The sequence below is a fragment of the Podarcis raffonei genome, chromosome 13 (genome assembly GCF_027172205.1).
Source record: "Podarcis raffonei isolate rPodRaf1 chromosome 13, rPodRaf1.pri, whole genome shotgun sequence".
Classification (NCBI taxonomy): domain Eukaryota; kingdom Metazoa; phylum Chordata; class Lepidosauria; order Squamata; family Lacertidae; genus Podarcis; species Podarcis raffonei.
The window spans coordinates 20,813,927-20,830,516 of NC_070614.1; the positions used below are offsets into that span (position 1 = coordinate 20,813,927).

Here is a 16,590-nt window from a genome sequence, read left to right on the forward strand (position 1 = left end):
GCCTCGAATAAAATTTAAGATATTAACTGATGCTAAAGAAAGAGGTGGATTTGCCCTGCCAGACTTAAAACTTTATCATGAATCAGCCGCTTTTTGCTGGCTGAGAGAATGGATGCTTCTTGAAAACACTGACGTGCTGGATCTAGAAGGTTTTAACAATGTATTTGGGTGGCATGCATATCTGTGGTATGACAAGGTCAAAGCACATAAAGCGTTTAAAAACCATATTGTCAGAAAAGCACTGTTCAATGTTTGGATAAGATATAAGGACTTGCTTGAAAATAAAACCCCAAGGTGGTTGTCACCAATGGAAGCGAAGGCTCAGAAAAAGCTCAATATGGAGGCCAAATGGCCGAAATATTGGGAAATTTTGGAACAAGAGGGAGACACATTAAAACTGCAGAGTTTCGAAAAATTAAAAAATAGAGTGCGAGATTGGCTTCATTATTACCAGATAATGGAGGCATATAATTTGGACAAAAAAATTGGCTTCCAGGTGGAAAAATCAAAATTGGAAACAGAACTGCTAGATCCTAAAATTAAGAACTTGTCAAGAATGTATAACTTGCTGTTGAAATGGAATACTCAGGATGAAACAGTGAAATCTGCTATGATTAAATGGGCACAAGATGTTAGACATAATATTATGATGTCTGACTGGGAACAGTTATGGACCACAGGTATGAAGTTCACGGCATGTAATGCCTTAAGAGAGAATATAATGAAAATGATCTACAGGTGGTACATGACACCAGTCAAGCTTGCAAAAATCTACCATTTGCCCGATAGTGAATGTTGGAAATGTAAAGAGACTGAGGTACATTCTTTCACCTTTGGTGGACATGCCCAAGGATTAAGACTTTCTGGGAGATGATCTATAATGAAATGAAAAAGGTATTTAAATATACCTTTCTGAAGAAACCAGAGGCCTTTCTCCTGGGCATGGTCGGCCAATTGGTGCCAAAGAAGGATAGAATTTTCTTTATGTATGCTACAACAGCAGCAAGAATACTTATTGCAAAGTACTGGAAGACACAAGATCTACCCAACCGGGAAGAATGGCAGATGAAGGTGATGGACTACATGGAACTGGCGGAAATGACTGGCAGAATCCGAGACCAGGGAGAAGAGTCGGTGGAGGAAGATTGGAAGAAATTTAAAGACTATTTACAGAAACATTGTAAAATTAATGAATGCTAGAAGGATGTTGGAATGATGTTATGTGGTTTTTAGCAGAAATGTTATAAGGATTAGGAAAAAACTGACTGTTAATTGGTGAAAGGAGGTAAAGTAAAGTTACATTATATTAAGATAAATTACAGGACAAAAATTTGAAAAGATGGAAAGGATTTGCTGAAACAGATAATCGAACTAGAATACAAAAAAGGGAGGTGTGAGGAGGTCAAGGAAATAAGCTAATGAAAGGTAAGTTATGGGAAGATTCGTTGTGGGTTTTTTTTAATGGATTTTATTCTTCTGGGTTTTTTTCTTTTTCTCGTGTTTTTTTCTTATTGTGATGTGTTGTATTGTTTTTGTTTAATATGGTGTTTTTCATTTTTTCTTTCTGTAACCTTTAAAACTTTAATAAATATTATTTTTTTTTAAAAAAAAAGAATGGTTTAAATCCAGTGCTGACCTGTGAATCACTTGGCAAGTCTTTCTTGTATACCGTCTGGCTCTTTACAAACTAGAGGGAGAGGCCTAGGATGTGGACATCTATCTTGAGGTTCTGTGCAAGGAAGTTGTCTTGCAGAAACAGGAGCACCTGCTGCTGCTTTATCCCTGCCTCTTATCTCCTTCAGGCTTCAGGGAGTCTGCTCTAGCTTCTTTAAGAGATAGGCACACCACATCAGCTACTTTGCAGACACTCCAGAGAAGACTAGTAAAGGTAAAAATGCCTTTCAAAATAATAAAGCATAAATAAATAAATAAGGAAGGAAGGAAGGCTCTTTACATGACTTATTGCACTCCCAGATTTTAGCACAGCTCCTTTAATTTGTTCCATTGTTTGCTTGGGGATGCAGTTGGAAAACTTCCCCTTGTTTAGGAATTTTGACTCCCTCCTCCTTGTTTACCTGTAATAGCAAAATGGTCAGAAAGGAGGTTTTGCCTCATTATGTTTAAGAATGCAGGGAGAGTTCAGACTTCCAAGTAAACTGAGGAGGAATAAAACGTTCCCCACCTTGACATTTAATTGCTAAACTTCAGAAGCGCTGAACCTCTGCTCCTTAACAGTCCAATATTGCACTCCATCTCATCTAAGTTGACTGCCAAGTGCACTATCTCTTGTACCAGTGCAAGCCAGTTCTTCTCCTAGTCTCCCATCTATTTGCTATTCCACTGTTCACTTCGTAAAGGTAAAGGGACCCCTGACCATTAGGTCCAGGCGTGGCTGACTCTGGGGTTGCAGCGCTCATCTCGCTTTATTGGCCAAGGGAGCCGGCGTACAGCTTCTGGGTCATGTGGCCAGCATGACCAAGCCGCTTCTGGTGAACCAGAGCAGCGCACGGAAACACAGTTTACCTTCCCGCCAGAGTGGTACCTATTTATCTACTTGCACTTTGATGTGCTTTCAAACTGCTAGGTTGGCAGGAGCAGGGACCGAGCAACGGGAGCTCACCCCGTCGCGGGGATTCGAACTGCCGACCTTCTGATCGGCAAGTCCTAGGCTCTGTGGTTTAACCCACAGCGCCACCCGCGTCCCTTCACTTCGTATACTTGGCACTAATTTTTGGCCTAGTTTCTATCAGTGTTCCTGCAACATCTGTGTTTCCTTGCAAGCTGTGTTTGCCATCTTGTCACATGCCTTGTAGGCCCAGAGAGAGAGAGAGATCATTGGTTACAGGTAGGGCTGTGTTGTCAGTGCCTCTGCATTTAGAGGCTGTTGGTGGGGACAGAGCATGCCAGCGATAGCATATGGGTTAGCGACGTGTGACAAATATCCATGTTCCTTCTTTGTACACGGAAATGAATGTTAAGGCTGCTTCTCATGGGGCTGCTAGTTCTGTGTTACCAGTCAATGCTCAAGTTCAGTGTTCTTATGAGCTCAAGACCTGAGAGTGGGGATGGAAAACCAGATGCCTTTACTACTCCCAAATTCAGCTGGATCCCAACTGTTGCTTGGGTGCCCTGGCTATTGAACTGAGTTTTATTCCTTAAGAGCTCTCCTCTCCCCAAATCCTGGAGCAAGCTTTATGGAGGGGGTGCGGCACTCTGAGCACAGAACATTTCTGCTGATTAAGACATGCCCCCACTGCTAATAACCACCGTGTTGCCAAACCACAGCTGTAGCCAGGATTTATGCTTGGGGGGGGCAGGACACCCCACCTGTCACCATCCTTTGCCTGGCTCTGAGCAGATTTGGAATGAAATGTCTCAACAACGGTTGTTTTAAATGTCTTTCTTTCGACCCCTTGTGCACTGAAAAATCTGTTAATGTGTACTTTTAGTTAAGTGTTTTAATTTACTTGCTTGATTTAGAGGGGCAGTCCCCCCCCCCCCCCGGCTACGCCCATGTGTTAAAACCCCATTTTCTGCTGGATATAAAAGGTGAATTTAGAAGGAACGCCAGCTGTTTCCTTTCGGGGGTTGGTTGGTTTTTTTTGGGGGGGGGAGAGATAGCGTGCTGCTTTGCTCAGTCGAATCGCAGCTTGCATTAAAAAAAACCAAACACTAACCCTGCATTTCTCTCGCTCCCGCCTCTACCTTTGGGGCAAGCACACAAAACCCCACCACAACTCGAGAAACCCCCAAGCCGAGCAACCTTGCATAGGAGCCTTACCAGCACAAGTCTATGGGGACCGTCTTAAGCAAACCTGCAGGAAGAGGAGGAAGAGGTCGCGCGCTGCGTGCAAGAAGCCCGAAGCCTCCCCATTGGCCCTCCGTTCTGTGCACGGCGAGCGGGCAGAGGGGGCGGTCCCGTGGGCGTGGTCTTTTTCCGGGGACCCCGCCCAACCCAACTCCGGTGGCCAATGACCGGCATCCGCCGTGCGGCGTCCCGCCCCAAGCGCGTTGAAAAGGGGACCCCGTGCCAGGGGCGTCCCGCGGGCGGCTCAGTCGCGGCGGCGGAGGCGGCGAGAGAGGGTCTGCAGGCGGCCGCTCGGGAAGCTGCTGGCGCGGCCACCTCGCCCGCGGAGCTTGGAAGGTGGCGGGGTTGGTCCATGGCGGCAGGCACCTCCTCGTGTTGCCGGGGCGGGCTGCAGCCGCTCAGGGCCACCGTCCCCTTCCAGCTGCAGCACCGTCGAGGCGGAGATGGGGGCCGGGCAGGTACCTGGGGGGGGGCGGGGGCGTCCGTTAAACGAGACCTGGCTAGGCCTAACTACATGGTGAGGGGGGGACAGGGTAGGTAGCCGCCTGAGGGGGCAGCAGGTTAGGGGCCGTAGGTGGGCAAGCAAGCAAGCAAACAGTGAGGAAGGGGAATAAAACCGGTAAGTTCGAGTGGGGGGGGGGTAGAAAGTGTTTGAGGGCTGTTGGGGAGCTGAGCAGCTGGGTGGGGTGCAGTAGAGAGGGGGAAGTAAGGTGGGGGAGCCATGTTGGAGTAAGGGCTGCATGAGGGCAAGTCATGGGTTCGGGGATGCGGGGGCTGAGAAAGCAATGGGTGCAAGTTGCTATTAAAAAAATAAAGTGCAAAGAAGGCGAGGGGGGGTTGAGGTAGTTTCTGAGGTAGTCGGGCAATTATTAAATTTGTATGCTGCCCTTCATCTGAGGGCGATTGGTCTGTGGAGTTGAAGGGGCGAAGGTTAAGTCGAGGGGGCGCAGGGTGTGAACAATGAGGGGATCCCCCTCCCCCCAGTTTACAGCTGACAATAAGCTTATTAAGCGTGATTGAGTTCAGGCAATCTGCAGGGACCCAAGTTGCTGGGTTGAACAGGCAGCAAAAACTCCAGGAGAGATTCTCCCATCAAGAAACTGTGAAGTAATGCATATTGGGATGAACCAACACATACACCCCTCATAAAATCCTGCCTACATATTATACTGCTGGTGGGTGGGTTAGCTGTGTCCACACCAGAAAGGGATCTTTGGGAGCCTGGTGGAAAGCTCCCCTGAAAAAGGCCTACTCTTTGAGTGTTGGAGAAAGCTAAAACAACACAACGTTGGAGATTAATAGGCTGCAAGTATCATTGTTGCCATATGATGTGGCCACGCTTTGGAATGCAGCCAGAGTTCTATTATTTTGAAGGGGAAAAAGGGACGTTGCACAGCTGAAAGAAGGCTCAGAAAAGAGCAGTTTAAAACGAAGTGGGTGTGGAGGAAGAAGGTGGGCAGTGCTGTTTTTGGGGGTGGGGGTGTTCCCTGGAGCTGCTTGCACCGCAGGCTGGAGCTCTGTGGCCCAAGTTAGGATACCTATATGGGAGAAGGTATGAAAATATGTATACAGTGGTGCCCCGCAAGACGAATGCCTCGCAAAACGAAAAACGCGCAAGACGAAAGGGTTTTTTGGTTTTTGCGTTGCTTCGCTAGACGATTTTCCCTATGGGCTTGCTTCACAAGACGAAAACGTCTTGCGAGTTTGTTCGCTTTTTTCTTAAAGCCGCTTGAAGAGGCGCAGTTGCGACGGACCGTGCTTCGCAAGACGAAAAACATCGCAAGGCGAAAAGACTCGCGGAACGAATTAATTTCGTCTTGCGAGGCACCACTGTATACAGTGAAGAAATGGGATAGGTCAAATTTTGGATGGGAGCATAGAAGAAAAAAAAGGGTCCGCTTCTAGAGGGGGAGCCATAGTAGCCTGCTGCAACAAAACAAGAGTTGTGGCATCTTTTTTTTAGAGGACTAATAATTGATGGAGGTGCTGCAGGTGGAACCAAGCAGGTTCAGGGCTCGGAGGGAATATTTAGTGGCTTTCCTGGGCTGTGAAAATGGAGGCTGCTTGAACAGGTGGGGATTTGTAAAAACATTTGCAAATGGTCCTGGAACAGAGGAAGCTATAGGGCAGGTCAAACAGTGGGTGTGGAAAAGTTAGGCCGAGATCAGTGAAGAGCAGTAGCAGCTGAGGGCTTCTGTGTTGTGAAATGGTGGGAGCAGCAAGCACCTGGGGAGGGATGTGGAAGTAATGGGGGCAGCAGTAGCAGGGTGTTCTATGTATTCGGTGTACTTGGCTGTGATAAATGGCTAAGGAACATGGTGGGAGCTTAATGTAGGTAGGACAGGAGAAGGATTTAGTCTGGGGAAATGGGGGGGGGGAGGACAGAACTTTGACAGAGATGGGGAGTAGTGGTGCCCCATTATAACACACTTTCCCCTCTCTCCTGCACTTTGATTTCATTGCTATGATATTCTACCACCTCCTTTCTCTTCAGGGTTTTCTTTTGGGGGGGCAGAGGCAACTGTATCTGGGTCATCTTGATTTAGCACCAGCCAGTTCGTGGCCAATCTTCCTTTGCAGACAAAATGGTTAGCCTATTCAGGTGATTCTGTACATAACAGCAAAAAGCAGGAGCTAAAGCTGTCGGCGCATTTGCATGATGGATCAATCAGAAGTTGGAAACAGAGATAAGGATGTGCCTGTGCCTGTGGCAGCCTCAGTCTCTTGCTGTTCCCCTCCTCTAAATTCTTCTCTAGGGCGTATAGACGCTGTGTGTTTGTGCTTTGGGAAGCTGGGCTTCTTTTATTCTGTGGGGAGCTTGGCTTGGCTTACTGATCTTCCTTTACTGCTGTTGTGGTTTGCTTGACTTAATGTTTTAAAGAATAGAAAGCCATGCCTGTTTAATCTTAGGGTGAGTACCTAGTGCCAGATCATATGTACCTGTTGCAGTTCATATGTACCTAACACCTTATGCAAGCTCCCATAAAGGAGACTGAACTGTGAAAATAAAGCATTAACAGTTGTTCGTTCAGATTGTATTCTTGCAGGAATATATGTGTTTTTCCAGGCCTATCCCAAAGAGTACGCCAGAACACTTCATAGTGCTGTGTTGTTTTTTATAAGTTGAGGAAACAGTGCATTTTGAGTGAAGTCTTTTCACCTCTGCACATTTTAGTCTTAGAATCTGTTGCTCAGCAAAGGAGTGAAGTTCTTTCAGGGAGCTCTGGTTTGATCTAGTAGCTGAGGCTCTGCAAGGCTGTATTAGCTGTCACATCAAACCATTGATCCAGCTGGATGCTTTTTTTTTAACTTTGCAGTTATCTCTAGCAGTAAGAAATGTCAGTGTTGCCTTAAAACAGGTTGCCTTTTGACCAGTTTGGTGGATGTGCATCTTATTGGAGAAACTGCTAAACTCTTTGTTTTATGATGTTGGGGGAATTAATAACATTAATAACATAGAAGCCTGTCTATTCTTGCTCCATGTGCAGCTTATGACAACTTATTAAACTCCCCCAGGCAGCACACAGCAAGTCAGGATGCTCTGAGGTTGGCAGCTGTCCCATCATTAGTTGACAAATGCATTATTTTCAGTTGCCAAAGACAGGACCACAATGAAATCAGTAGGGTGCAATGTTATGGCCAGACTCCATAAGAAATTGCCCAAATTTCTGGCCTAGCTGCTCTTCATAAAAGGTGTACCTTTATATCTAGTTTATTAGTGTATTGATGCCAATGTTTTCCTTTGAAAATATTGAAACCCATCCTAATAAGATGTTTGATTAGTAAAAAAAGGATTGCATTCTTCCATTTCCCCTTTTGAAACGAGCGTATCTTTGTTACTTTGTGAATCACCTAAAGGAGCTAATGGTGAGATCTGAAGGAATTGAATTCCAGTGTTAAGAAGTAAGGCTGTGTGTGCTGTGGGACAAGACTGAATAACTCCTTAGTGCCTTATTTTGAGCAGCTGACACACATCACAGCCATGATCTCTCTGTCCTAGCAAGGGGGTGTTCTGTAAAAACACCCTCTGTTCCCTAGTAATTCCTTTCAGACCCTGCATTACACACATAGAGAAACTCCTCCTAGAGAGAAAGTATTTCCCCCTCTGGTGGACAAAGGCATCCTGGGGACCCTCATGTAACAACATTCCTATCAGCAAAATGGCTGGAGTTCAGGGCATGTGTTTGCCAGCTCAAAGGGGAATACAGAAGTGTAGATTTCACTTGTGTTTTGTGTACATAATACAAGCTGAGTGTGTTTAAATAAGGAACCGAGAGCTCAGGGTCAGATGATGCTGGATGCCAGGAGATTTGAGTGTTTGCGCCCAGATCTGTAGAAACCCACAAAAGCGGGGGGGGGGGGGAGAGGTTACTGCTTGAGAAGCAAAAAGGATATGCAGTGGAGATATTGCATTCCTGCTTTGCTCTTTAAATTGCCCCCCTCCCATGCACATGCACGTTTCTGCAAGATCGTGGCAGATCCAAGTTTAAACATACGCCTGCTTCTGTTTTCTATTACCAGCGCAACAAATGGAAGACGGAGAATTGCTCCAGAGATCCACACAGATCCCACAAGGCATTAGCAGCGTTGTAAGATTTAGATCCCCTCAAGGCTCCTTATCAAAATTAGGAGGCTGGGAAATGCCATCTGTTTTCAGTGAGAGCTGATCCCTTAGATCCCATTTTCTCTTTCATTATCCAGTTCCGACTCTGGTACTAGTTAGGACCGAGGTGTGTTTTTTGTGTTCTGTTTTTTTAAAAAATACTACCCCTGTTACCAGAGGGCCTTGACAAATGACTCCCATTTGCAGAAAGTAGTTATTGCCGAGCCAGGGAAAGTACACGCAGTGCCTTAGAGGCATGCGAATTTATATTTCAGGCTGAGTGGGTAGAATGAAAGGAATACGAGATGGCAAGGCAGGTAATAGGCTTGCATGAAGAGGTGGTTGGGTTCTCCCCCCCCCCAAAAGAAGCTCTCAGCCTGCTTTGCATAGGATGTGTGTGCTCATGGCACCTGGGCAGAGGTGGTGGATGGAGCAGAATTAGTAATATCAAAAATCTTCCCTGTGGTGGTGAATACAGTGGGCACAGCCTGTGCTTTTTCTTTCTGTGCGGGGCGAAGGGAAGTGGGCGTGAGAAAAATCTCCTTGACATCTGCCACCAAGCTGCTCTGCCGCCACCCTGCCTTCCTCAGCCTTAGGGAGCCTGCGGTGGGTGGTTACAGAGAAAGCACATTCACCCTGCAGCCCCTTGTGTCACAGCCCCTGCGGAAATGATGAGCTAGCTCTGAGCTCAGCATTCTGCCTCCTTGGTTACACACGTGTTGGGTGACACAGTTGAGCCTTGCACACTATGTGAAAACGATGCTTCCGGCTTCTGTTCAAACTTTGGCAGCTAGCCCCCAATCCTGGTGCTCGCACAACCCTGGCAACAGGCCCAGAAGCACTAAAATCTTGTAAGGTTGTGGTGGTAGTGGTTATTCCCCCGGTTAGGTGGTTAGCAATCCTAAAGTTGTTGAGGGGCACAAGAATGGAAAGGAGGAAGAGGAAACCTCAGTCCTGTTTTCATTTGGAGACAGTTGGCAGTGGAATCATGGGAGGATTATCACCAGTGTTGCAACCAGTGTTTGCTTAAGGTGCCAAATGGCTCCTTAAACCAGGGTTACAGTCGCCAGAATGGAATGTCTAGTTGCAATTTTTGGCGTCAGGCGGCTCGAAAGTCATATTTTTCAATATGGCTCTTTGGCTCCTGCAATTAATTCTGATTGTGCAGACAAAATATAGCAGAATTCTTCTACAGGATGTGCTGCTAGTGTGTGAAAAAGGTCACGATCCAAGGATCCCTTGGCATGCGCCTCCAGATGGTGGAGACGTCGGGCACCATCCTGGCACCCGAGCATCTTCACTTGGCCTCAAGTGGCTGATCGGCAGGTGCAAAATGCACCTGGTAAATTTCGAATGCTGGATGCACATGAACAGAAAAGCGGCTACCAAGAGAAGGCAGGTAGCAGTGGGAGGACTATTGCTGGCTGGAGATAGATAGCAACCTTAGATTCCCCAGCCTTGCTCTGCTGCACCTGGAAAACAACACCACCAGCCCTGCCCATCAAGAGCAAGAAGCCAGCCACTCCCACAGCTTGAGCCTACTCATTTGGGAGCACAGCAGGCTGCTGTCAGTGGGGCAACCCCAAAGGGTAAGAGACTGTCCCTTTGGGTTGCTCCTTTGTGATGTGATTTGTTGTAGATGGACTTACTGAGACATTGGACCAGCTGGGAGTGGCTGCTAAGTGAGAGGTGGAATGCTCTGTAGCTCTGTGTGGCTGGTAGGTGCTTTGTGGTTTTGCTGTTTTATATTGTTGCGATTAACCTGTATTCGTAGGTTGAACCCTTGAACAAAAAAAGCAGCACGTAAATAATCCGTAGAATAACAAGTTGCCCCCAAGGAAGACAAGATCCACTATGGTTTGATAACAGTTCTTGCCACAGAACTGCATCACCCGGCTCGAGGTTTTTTTCGTATCACATGTTTGAACAGGCGCTAAAAGGTTTATCACGGAGGCGAGAGCGAAGTAAGGAAATTACAAATGTACATTTGTATCTGGCAATCAAAACCATACACAATAGGTAAGCATTGTCAGTTATGTCCTATTATCGCAGGGCAAACAACTCAACGTTATGTAAGCCCTGTTGAGTCACCTTTTTGTTTCGTTTTCTTACTTACCTCTTGATAAAACATTCACCCCATCTTCATTAATATCCTGCAAACACAACCACAACAGAGGGTAGTTACCATCTGCTAACCCATCAAGACACTGACTGGAATATATTGGAGCAAAAGTAGAAGGAGGCAAGTTATTCTCTCCTTTTTTTGAAAAAAAAGGCTTTCAGCCAAAGTTTTCATATTTTGTGTGTGTGTGTGTGTGTGTGTGTGTGTGTTTTACCACCTAGGAAATTCAGCTGTTCGCGCCTCTTTCCATCAACGGCTCATGCCACCTAGTTTTATTTAAGACATATGCACCGCTTTCTGCTATAAATAGTACAAAAGGCTGCTTGCAAATACCAAGGATAAAAATGGTGCCTGGTGCCTATGTGAAAGATTCCCTCCTTGGTACCTTCTCTTCAGCCTCTCTGGGCCAGGCGGTTCCCCTGTCCCTGTGCTTTGAGGGAGGTTGCTGCAGAGAACTTGAGAGCAGAATGCTCTGCAGTTACCAGATGCCCATCGCCAGATGACAAACGCTGCCAAAAGCCCTGAACCATAATAAAATCAGTGGAGTGCTACATTAGGGCCAGATTATAGAGGAGCAACTCCGGGGTTTGGCACAATTATGACCTGGCTGCAGCATCAAACGGTTAATATGCCCATCTCCCCTAATATGCAGAGACACTTTCTCTCCCCCCCCCAACCCCTTCAGTTGATCTTCCAATTCACTTTCAGCAGGAGTGTTGATTTCAGCATTGCATGGTGGTCTCTTACTCCACAATTAGGATGTTTATGAACGGTTTTTTAGCATTGCAGCAAGCTCAGTTGGTGGCTGAGGGCCAGACAACAAGTTTTTGATGGTTATATATGAGGTCTGGTGGCTGCCATTGCAGTCTCCTGATCCATACAGTTGCTGGGACTTGTCCCTTCAAGAGAAGAAGCATAGGTCCAGAGTGTGACCCACTGGCACCTCCACTGTGCGTCTGGCATCGCGGCTGCAGGATAGGGGCCAGTCGTAGGGTGTAGCCTTTGGGTGATTATAAAATGCATTTGGGGCTGGGGTGGAGGGGGCAGAAGAATCCCCTACTGCTGCTTGCCTAGGGCCTCCTTGGGTGCAAAGTAGGGAGCAGTGGTACAAAGTGCTGAAGGTGAGCAGGCCAAGAATGCTAGCACTCATGCAACAGAGCTGCACCCACAGTGCTGCCCTGCATGCAGTGTGTCTGCGCTCCCGAGTGGGAAGGTTTCATTGTCTCTATAAGCAGGCTTAACACACTGTGGTACTGGGATTGTGGGGCCCAATTGCATGTTTCTTGCAAACACAACAAAAGGCAGGCGGAGGTGCTCCCTCCATCTCACAGAAGGGTGAGGAGCAGGAAGAGTTAGAATGATGTATTGGAGGACAGATGCCCTTAACCTTTCTGTGCATACACCACTTTACTGCTAAGTCCCCCTCGGCTCCTTTGGGTGTCTGTGTTTGAAATTAGCCAGGAGCCAGGGGCATTTTGCACCTGACTGCCACTTGTGAAGATCTCTGTGCACCAGGATGACGCCTGACATCTCCACCATCTGGAGGTGCATGTCTGGAGATAACTGGGTCTGGACTGTTTTCACACACTAATAGCCCATCCTGTAGAATTCTTTCAGTTATATTTTATTTGCACAATCGGAATGAATTTCAGGAACCAGAATGCTTTTTCTGTGCAGCCTGAGCAGGAGCAGTGCACAACCTTACAGTTCAGTGTTGCAGCTTGTCTTCACTTACCCCACCCTACTGCCCTGCTCAGTTGTGAAGAATATTCTTACATTATGAATGGTCTGTGTCACCATTAAGGGGGGGGGACCCAGAAGAAATAGGATGATATATATTTGGACTGTCCCCAGATAAAGTTCTCAAGGTTCTTAACACAGCTCAAGGTTGTCATCTGAACTAGCAAGATGTTTAACTGAGAATCAATCACAGACAGTCCGTCATTTGAAAAATAAGACTTGAGTTGTTGTGCCCCCAAAATGGCAACTAGACATTCTGTTTTGGTAACTGCAAGCTCTGTTTAAGGAGCGATTTGGCCCCTAGCTTTTATATTGTATCTGAGTTTTTAATACTATGGAAGAAAAACTACGTTTCAGGGCAGGGTAATTTAAATTGAAGTAGTAGTGGGTGGTTATTTCCCCCTACGGATCTTCACTGACATGCTCTCATAAGGTGCACATGTGTCTAGCATCAGTGGGAGGAATCCAGATGTTGCTGAACTGCATCTCTCAGCACCCCAGGCCTTGCTGGTGGGGGCTGATGGGAGTTGGAGTCCAGCAGCATCTGGAGGACGAAGGACTCCCCACTCCTGGTGTAGCATGTCGTTCTGCTCCTGGCCTCTTCTTCAAGAGCAAAGTTACTCTTTCTTTACCCATTAGATATCTAAACATGAAACAGACGGGCAGGGTGTGGCAGTGGCAGCTGCCTGTTGCTGGTGCATTTGATTCCGAGAAGGCACTTAATTGTGGAGTGGATGCTAACGAAAGCCATGATTTCAGTCCTGGTCTCGTTCTCTTACCAAGCTGGAAAATGTGATGCTTGCTTCGGTCTAAGTTGAGTAAAACTGCCGTGTGAGCCACCAGCTAATTCCTCTCAGTTCTGTAAACTGGAAAAAAAAAATCTCCTGTCAACTTTTCCTGCGTTTGAGGTCCAAGTTGCTCGTTTCTATGCCTTTAGTACCCTCTCGTGTCTCGGGGGGGTGGGGGGAGCCAAGCAGTCTTGCCTGGCATCATCGCTGCACAGATGGCTTAAATCTGGCATTGTGACAGCCTTTAAATGCAGAGCTGAGATCCTGATGGGGCATTTGTGCCGGAACAGTAGAGATTAGTCACCGCTTAATGGAAACAGTTCTGTGGAAGCTGACATACAAACTGCTAACATAGGTTGTGCTTCTGAGCAGACAGGATCTTGCTAGTCTTGGTAGAGGAGGATGCACCCTGCAGGTAGTGTGCTTGAGAGTTATCCTTCTCTGCCCCACCCCAAGAACCTCACCCCAGGGGGATGCTGTTGGCATAGTTTATTCTCCCCATTAAAGGTGCTTATGTCTCGAGCTTCTCCGTCCAGTAGTAACTTGCCCCTGCTGCCTGGATATATGGGGTGTGGGTGGGCTGTGGCTCCTCAAGAAGACCTCTTCACATGTTCAGAAAGTAGGCATTCCAAAAGTGCATTGCCAACCTTAGTCCTCTTGACCTCCACTCTTAAGTGTAAGCCCTGGCTGGTGAATTTTACCAATTGCTTCCTTTAATGTACTGTTCTCTCTCTCTTTCTCTGCTGAAGCACTCAAGGCTTTGAAATAATGGACAGCAAGCTCAGAGGCATGTCACAAGAGGGGCATAAGGAAATCCAGGCACCAGCTTTTCCATAACATCACCATGTTTCTTGCTGGAGACTGGCTTCCAAACTCGTGCCTGTTAGCCGTGATGGGTATGGGTATCCCCGCCCCCCCCCGTGCCTTCAGTTGGAGGCAGCTGTGCTTCTGAATACCTGTTGCTAGAAACCTCAGGAAGGGAGAGTGCTCTTTTGCTAGAATCCTGCTTGCTGGTTGGCCACTATGAGAACGGGACGCCGGACTAAATGACTCATTCGCTAGATGCAGCAGGCTCTTCCTGTGTTCTTAAAAGCCCAGAGTGAATGGCAGCTGGTCCCCGCATTGATCTGACATTGTGGGTCCTGGCTATCTCATCCCTTTTGCTGATTTAGCCGGGTGCAATTGCAGTTTGGTGGAATCATTTCTAAGAGGGGGAGAATCCAAATGACTGTTGGACCCAGGCAAACCAATGGAGGGTGGTGGAAGAAGCACCACTGTTTTCTCCATGCTGCTTTTGGCTCCAGGAGAGCTGTTGGGGACGGTGTGGTCACCTAGGGTTTCCCCCTGTGTGCCCAGTGATCATTCTTGCTTGCCACAGTTTGGGCCATTCAGTGCCGCTATCTGGAGGAGAGAAGGCTGCTTCTGCCTCCTTCCCACCCTTCCAGTGCCAGAACTCTGGATTTCTGGGAGCAAAATGGAATCGGTGGGAGTAGTTTGGGCCAGAAGACTCGAGGCTTCTGCCCAGAGATTGTCTAGGCAGTTAAAACGGAGCAGCAGAATCTACCGGTCCCTGCTTGCTACCATCAGCTGATAAGAAAGTAGGTTATGGAAACTAGCAAAGCAGAGGCTTCGGAACAGACACGAGCGGTAGTTGGCAGTCATCCCCTTCTCAACCAGGGCAAAGGGAGCATTTCTCTCTGGCTTGCAGCACATTGTGGTGATATTTCACTTTTCAGGAACTTGCTGTTACAAAAAACCGAGGTGACTCATCCATCTGACGCTGGGGGTTTTCATTGGAACCTCTCCGCCAAATAGTTTCCTTGCAGCCTAGGTGCTGTGCACCAGTCCAAGAGCAGAGAGGGAAACCACTGTGAAACTTTTGCCTTTTTTTTTTTTTTTGGAAGCACCAGGCATGTTGGCTAGTTAGTGTGTGTGTGTGTGGTTGTGGTTGTGTAGGGGTGGGGGTTGCTGGTTAGTTGGTTGGTCAGTCGGGATGCTGCTTGCCAAATAGAGCAAACTGGGCGTATTCTTGGCCGGGTGGAAATGTTTGAATGCCGAAGGACAAAAATTCCACTTTGCGTCGTCGGTGTGGGTGGATGGAGCTGATGGAAGAGAGCTTTTATATTGCGAACAACTGCTGGCTCTTCTCCTGCCTAGCAAAGAATGGAAAATAAGAGTGTCTCTACTATGAGCTGGATGTTTTAGCTACTGGGCCTAGTGGAACTGTAAGCAGTAGGATACGTGCCTGGGTGGAGGGGAGAACCCAGAGCAGGCTTACCCAAACTTGGGTCTCCAGCTGTTTTCCAACCACAATCATCCCTGACCACTGGTCTTGCTAGGTAGGGGAGTTGCAGTCCAAAAACAGCTGGAGAGACAAGTTGGGGAAACACTGATCTAGAGTATCTTCCTACCCCCACCCCCCAAAAAAAACTGGTGGTCTCCTATTAGCCTTGACTATTGCCCACACTGTTGGGAGCCCAAAATGCCTGGAAGGCACCAAGGCTGGCATAGAATTGGCAGTATCAATTTTCCTGACTTTCAACAGTGTCCAGAGTCTGGGGCTGTTTACTACCGCTTCCTTGTTGCAGCCAGGCTGCTCACAGTAATAATAGGCTCCATCTGTGCTATATACATTGAAAGCAGTAGCACGCCGCTTTAAACAGCCATGGTTTGCCCCAAAGAATGCTGGGAATGGTAGTTTAAGGCTGCTGACGGATCCCCCCCCCCCTTTCCTCTCTGAGCTACAATTCTCAAGAGCGGTGGTTAACAATCAATCCCTCTTCCTAGGGAACTCTGGGAATTGTGGTTCTGCGAGGGGGAACAGGGGTCGCCTAACAACCCCCAACAACATCCTTAGAAGGCTACGACTCCCAGGATTCTTTGGGGGGAGGCCATGTCTTTTTAAGGGGTGTGGTGCTTCTTATATAAATGTATAGTGCAGGTGGGGGGGTCTAAATGTTTCCTTTGCTGCGGGTGTTAAAGATTTGTGGTGCTCATTTTGTGGTGGTTCTGGAAGAACTTCTCTACATGGGAAGTTTCCGTGGAATCTTAATACTTTGGGTCATTGCTAGGTTGCTGTTTTTCCTTGTGCTACTCTTGTCAGAAGGTTTTGCTTTTCAGAAGGTTTTGCACTGCGACTTGGGACTATTGCTGCCTGTGCCTCCCTGCAGAATGCAGTGCAAAATAATAATAATAATAATAATAATAATTAATTAATTAATTAATAATAGCAAAGTTCTTGGGTGCTATCAACAAAAGCTGCATAATTCTTCTGTTGTTTTTATCCTAATAACTCTTGGCCAGAAGAAACTCAAAAGTGGCTAACAGTTAAAACATACAGTTCTTTCGAACTACTGTAGAAAGATGACCTGGTCATACTTGGCAACTTGTGCTATATTTGGCAGCTCCCCTAAGGCTACTAATAATTGTGGTTGTACCTTGTATGTGTACTCTTGTCTTAGGTTGTGAACACTAGCTACACTATTTTATGACTTGTGGTTGTTGTAGTAATTTGCAGCTTTTATTTTGC

General features: G+C 47.1%; 1 protein-coding gene across 2 annotated transcripts in view; it reads left to right on the plus strand.

Annotated features, from left to right (window-relative positions):
* The first annotated feature begins 4,033 nt into the window (after nt 1-4,033).
* Nucleotides 4,034-16,590, plus strand: part of FAM117A (family with sequence similarity 117 member A) — a 40,992-nt gene continuing 28,435 nt past the window's right edge. Inside the window, exon 1 of one of the 2 annotated variants that reach the window (XM_053363173.1) lies at nt 4,034-4,266. In XM_053363173.1, coding sequence (XP_053219148.1) covers nt 4,161-4,266 — 106 coding nt within the window. In that variant the 5' untranslated portion in view covers nt 4,034-4,160. Of the gene's footprint in view, nt 4,267-10,363; nt 10,431-16,590 lie in introns of those variants that run through there. The other variant, XM_053363174.1, reaches the window with a different exon arrangement.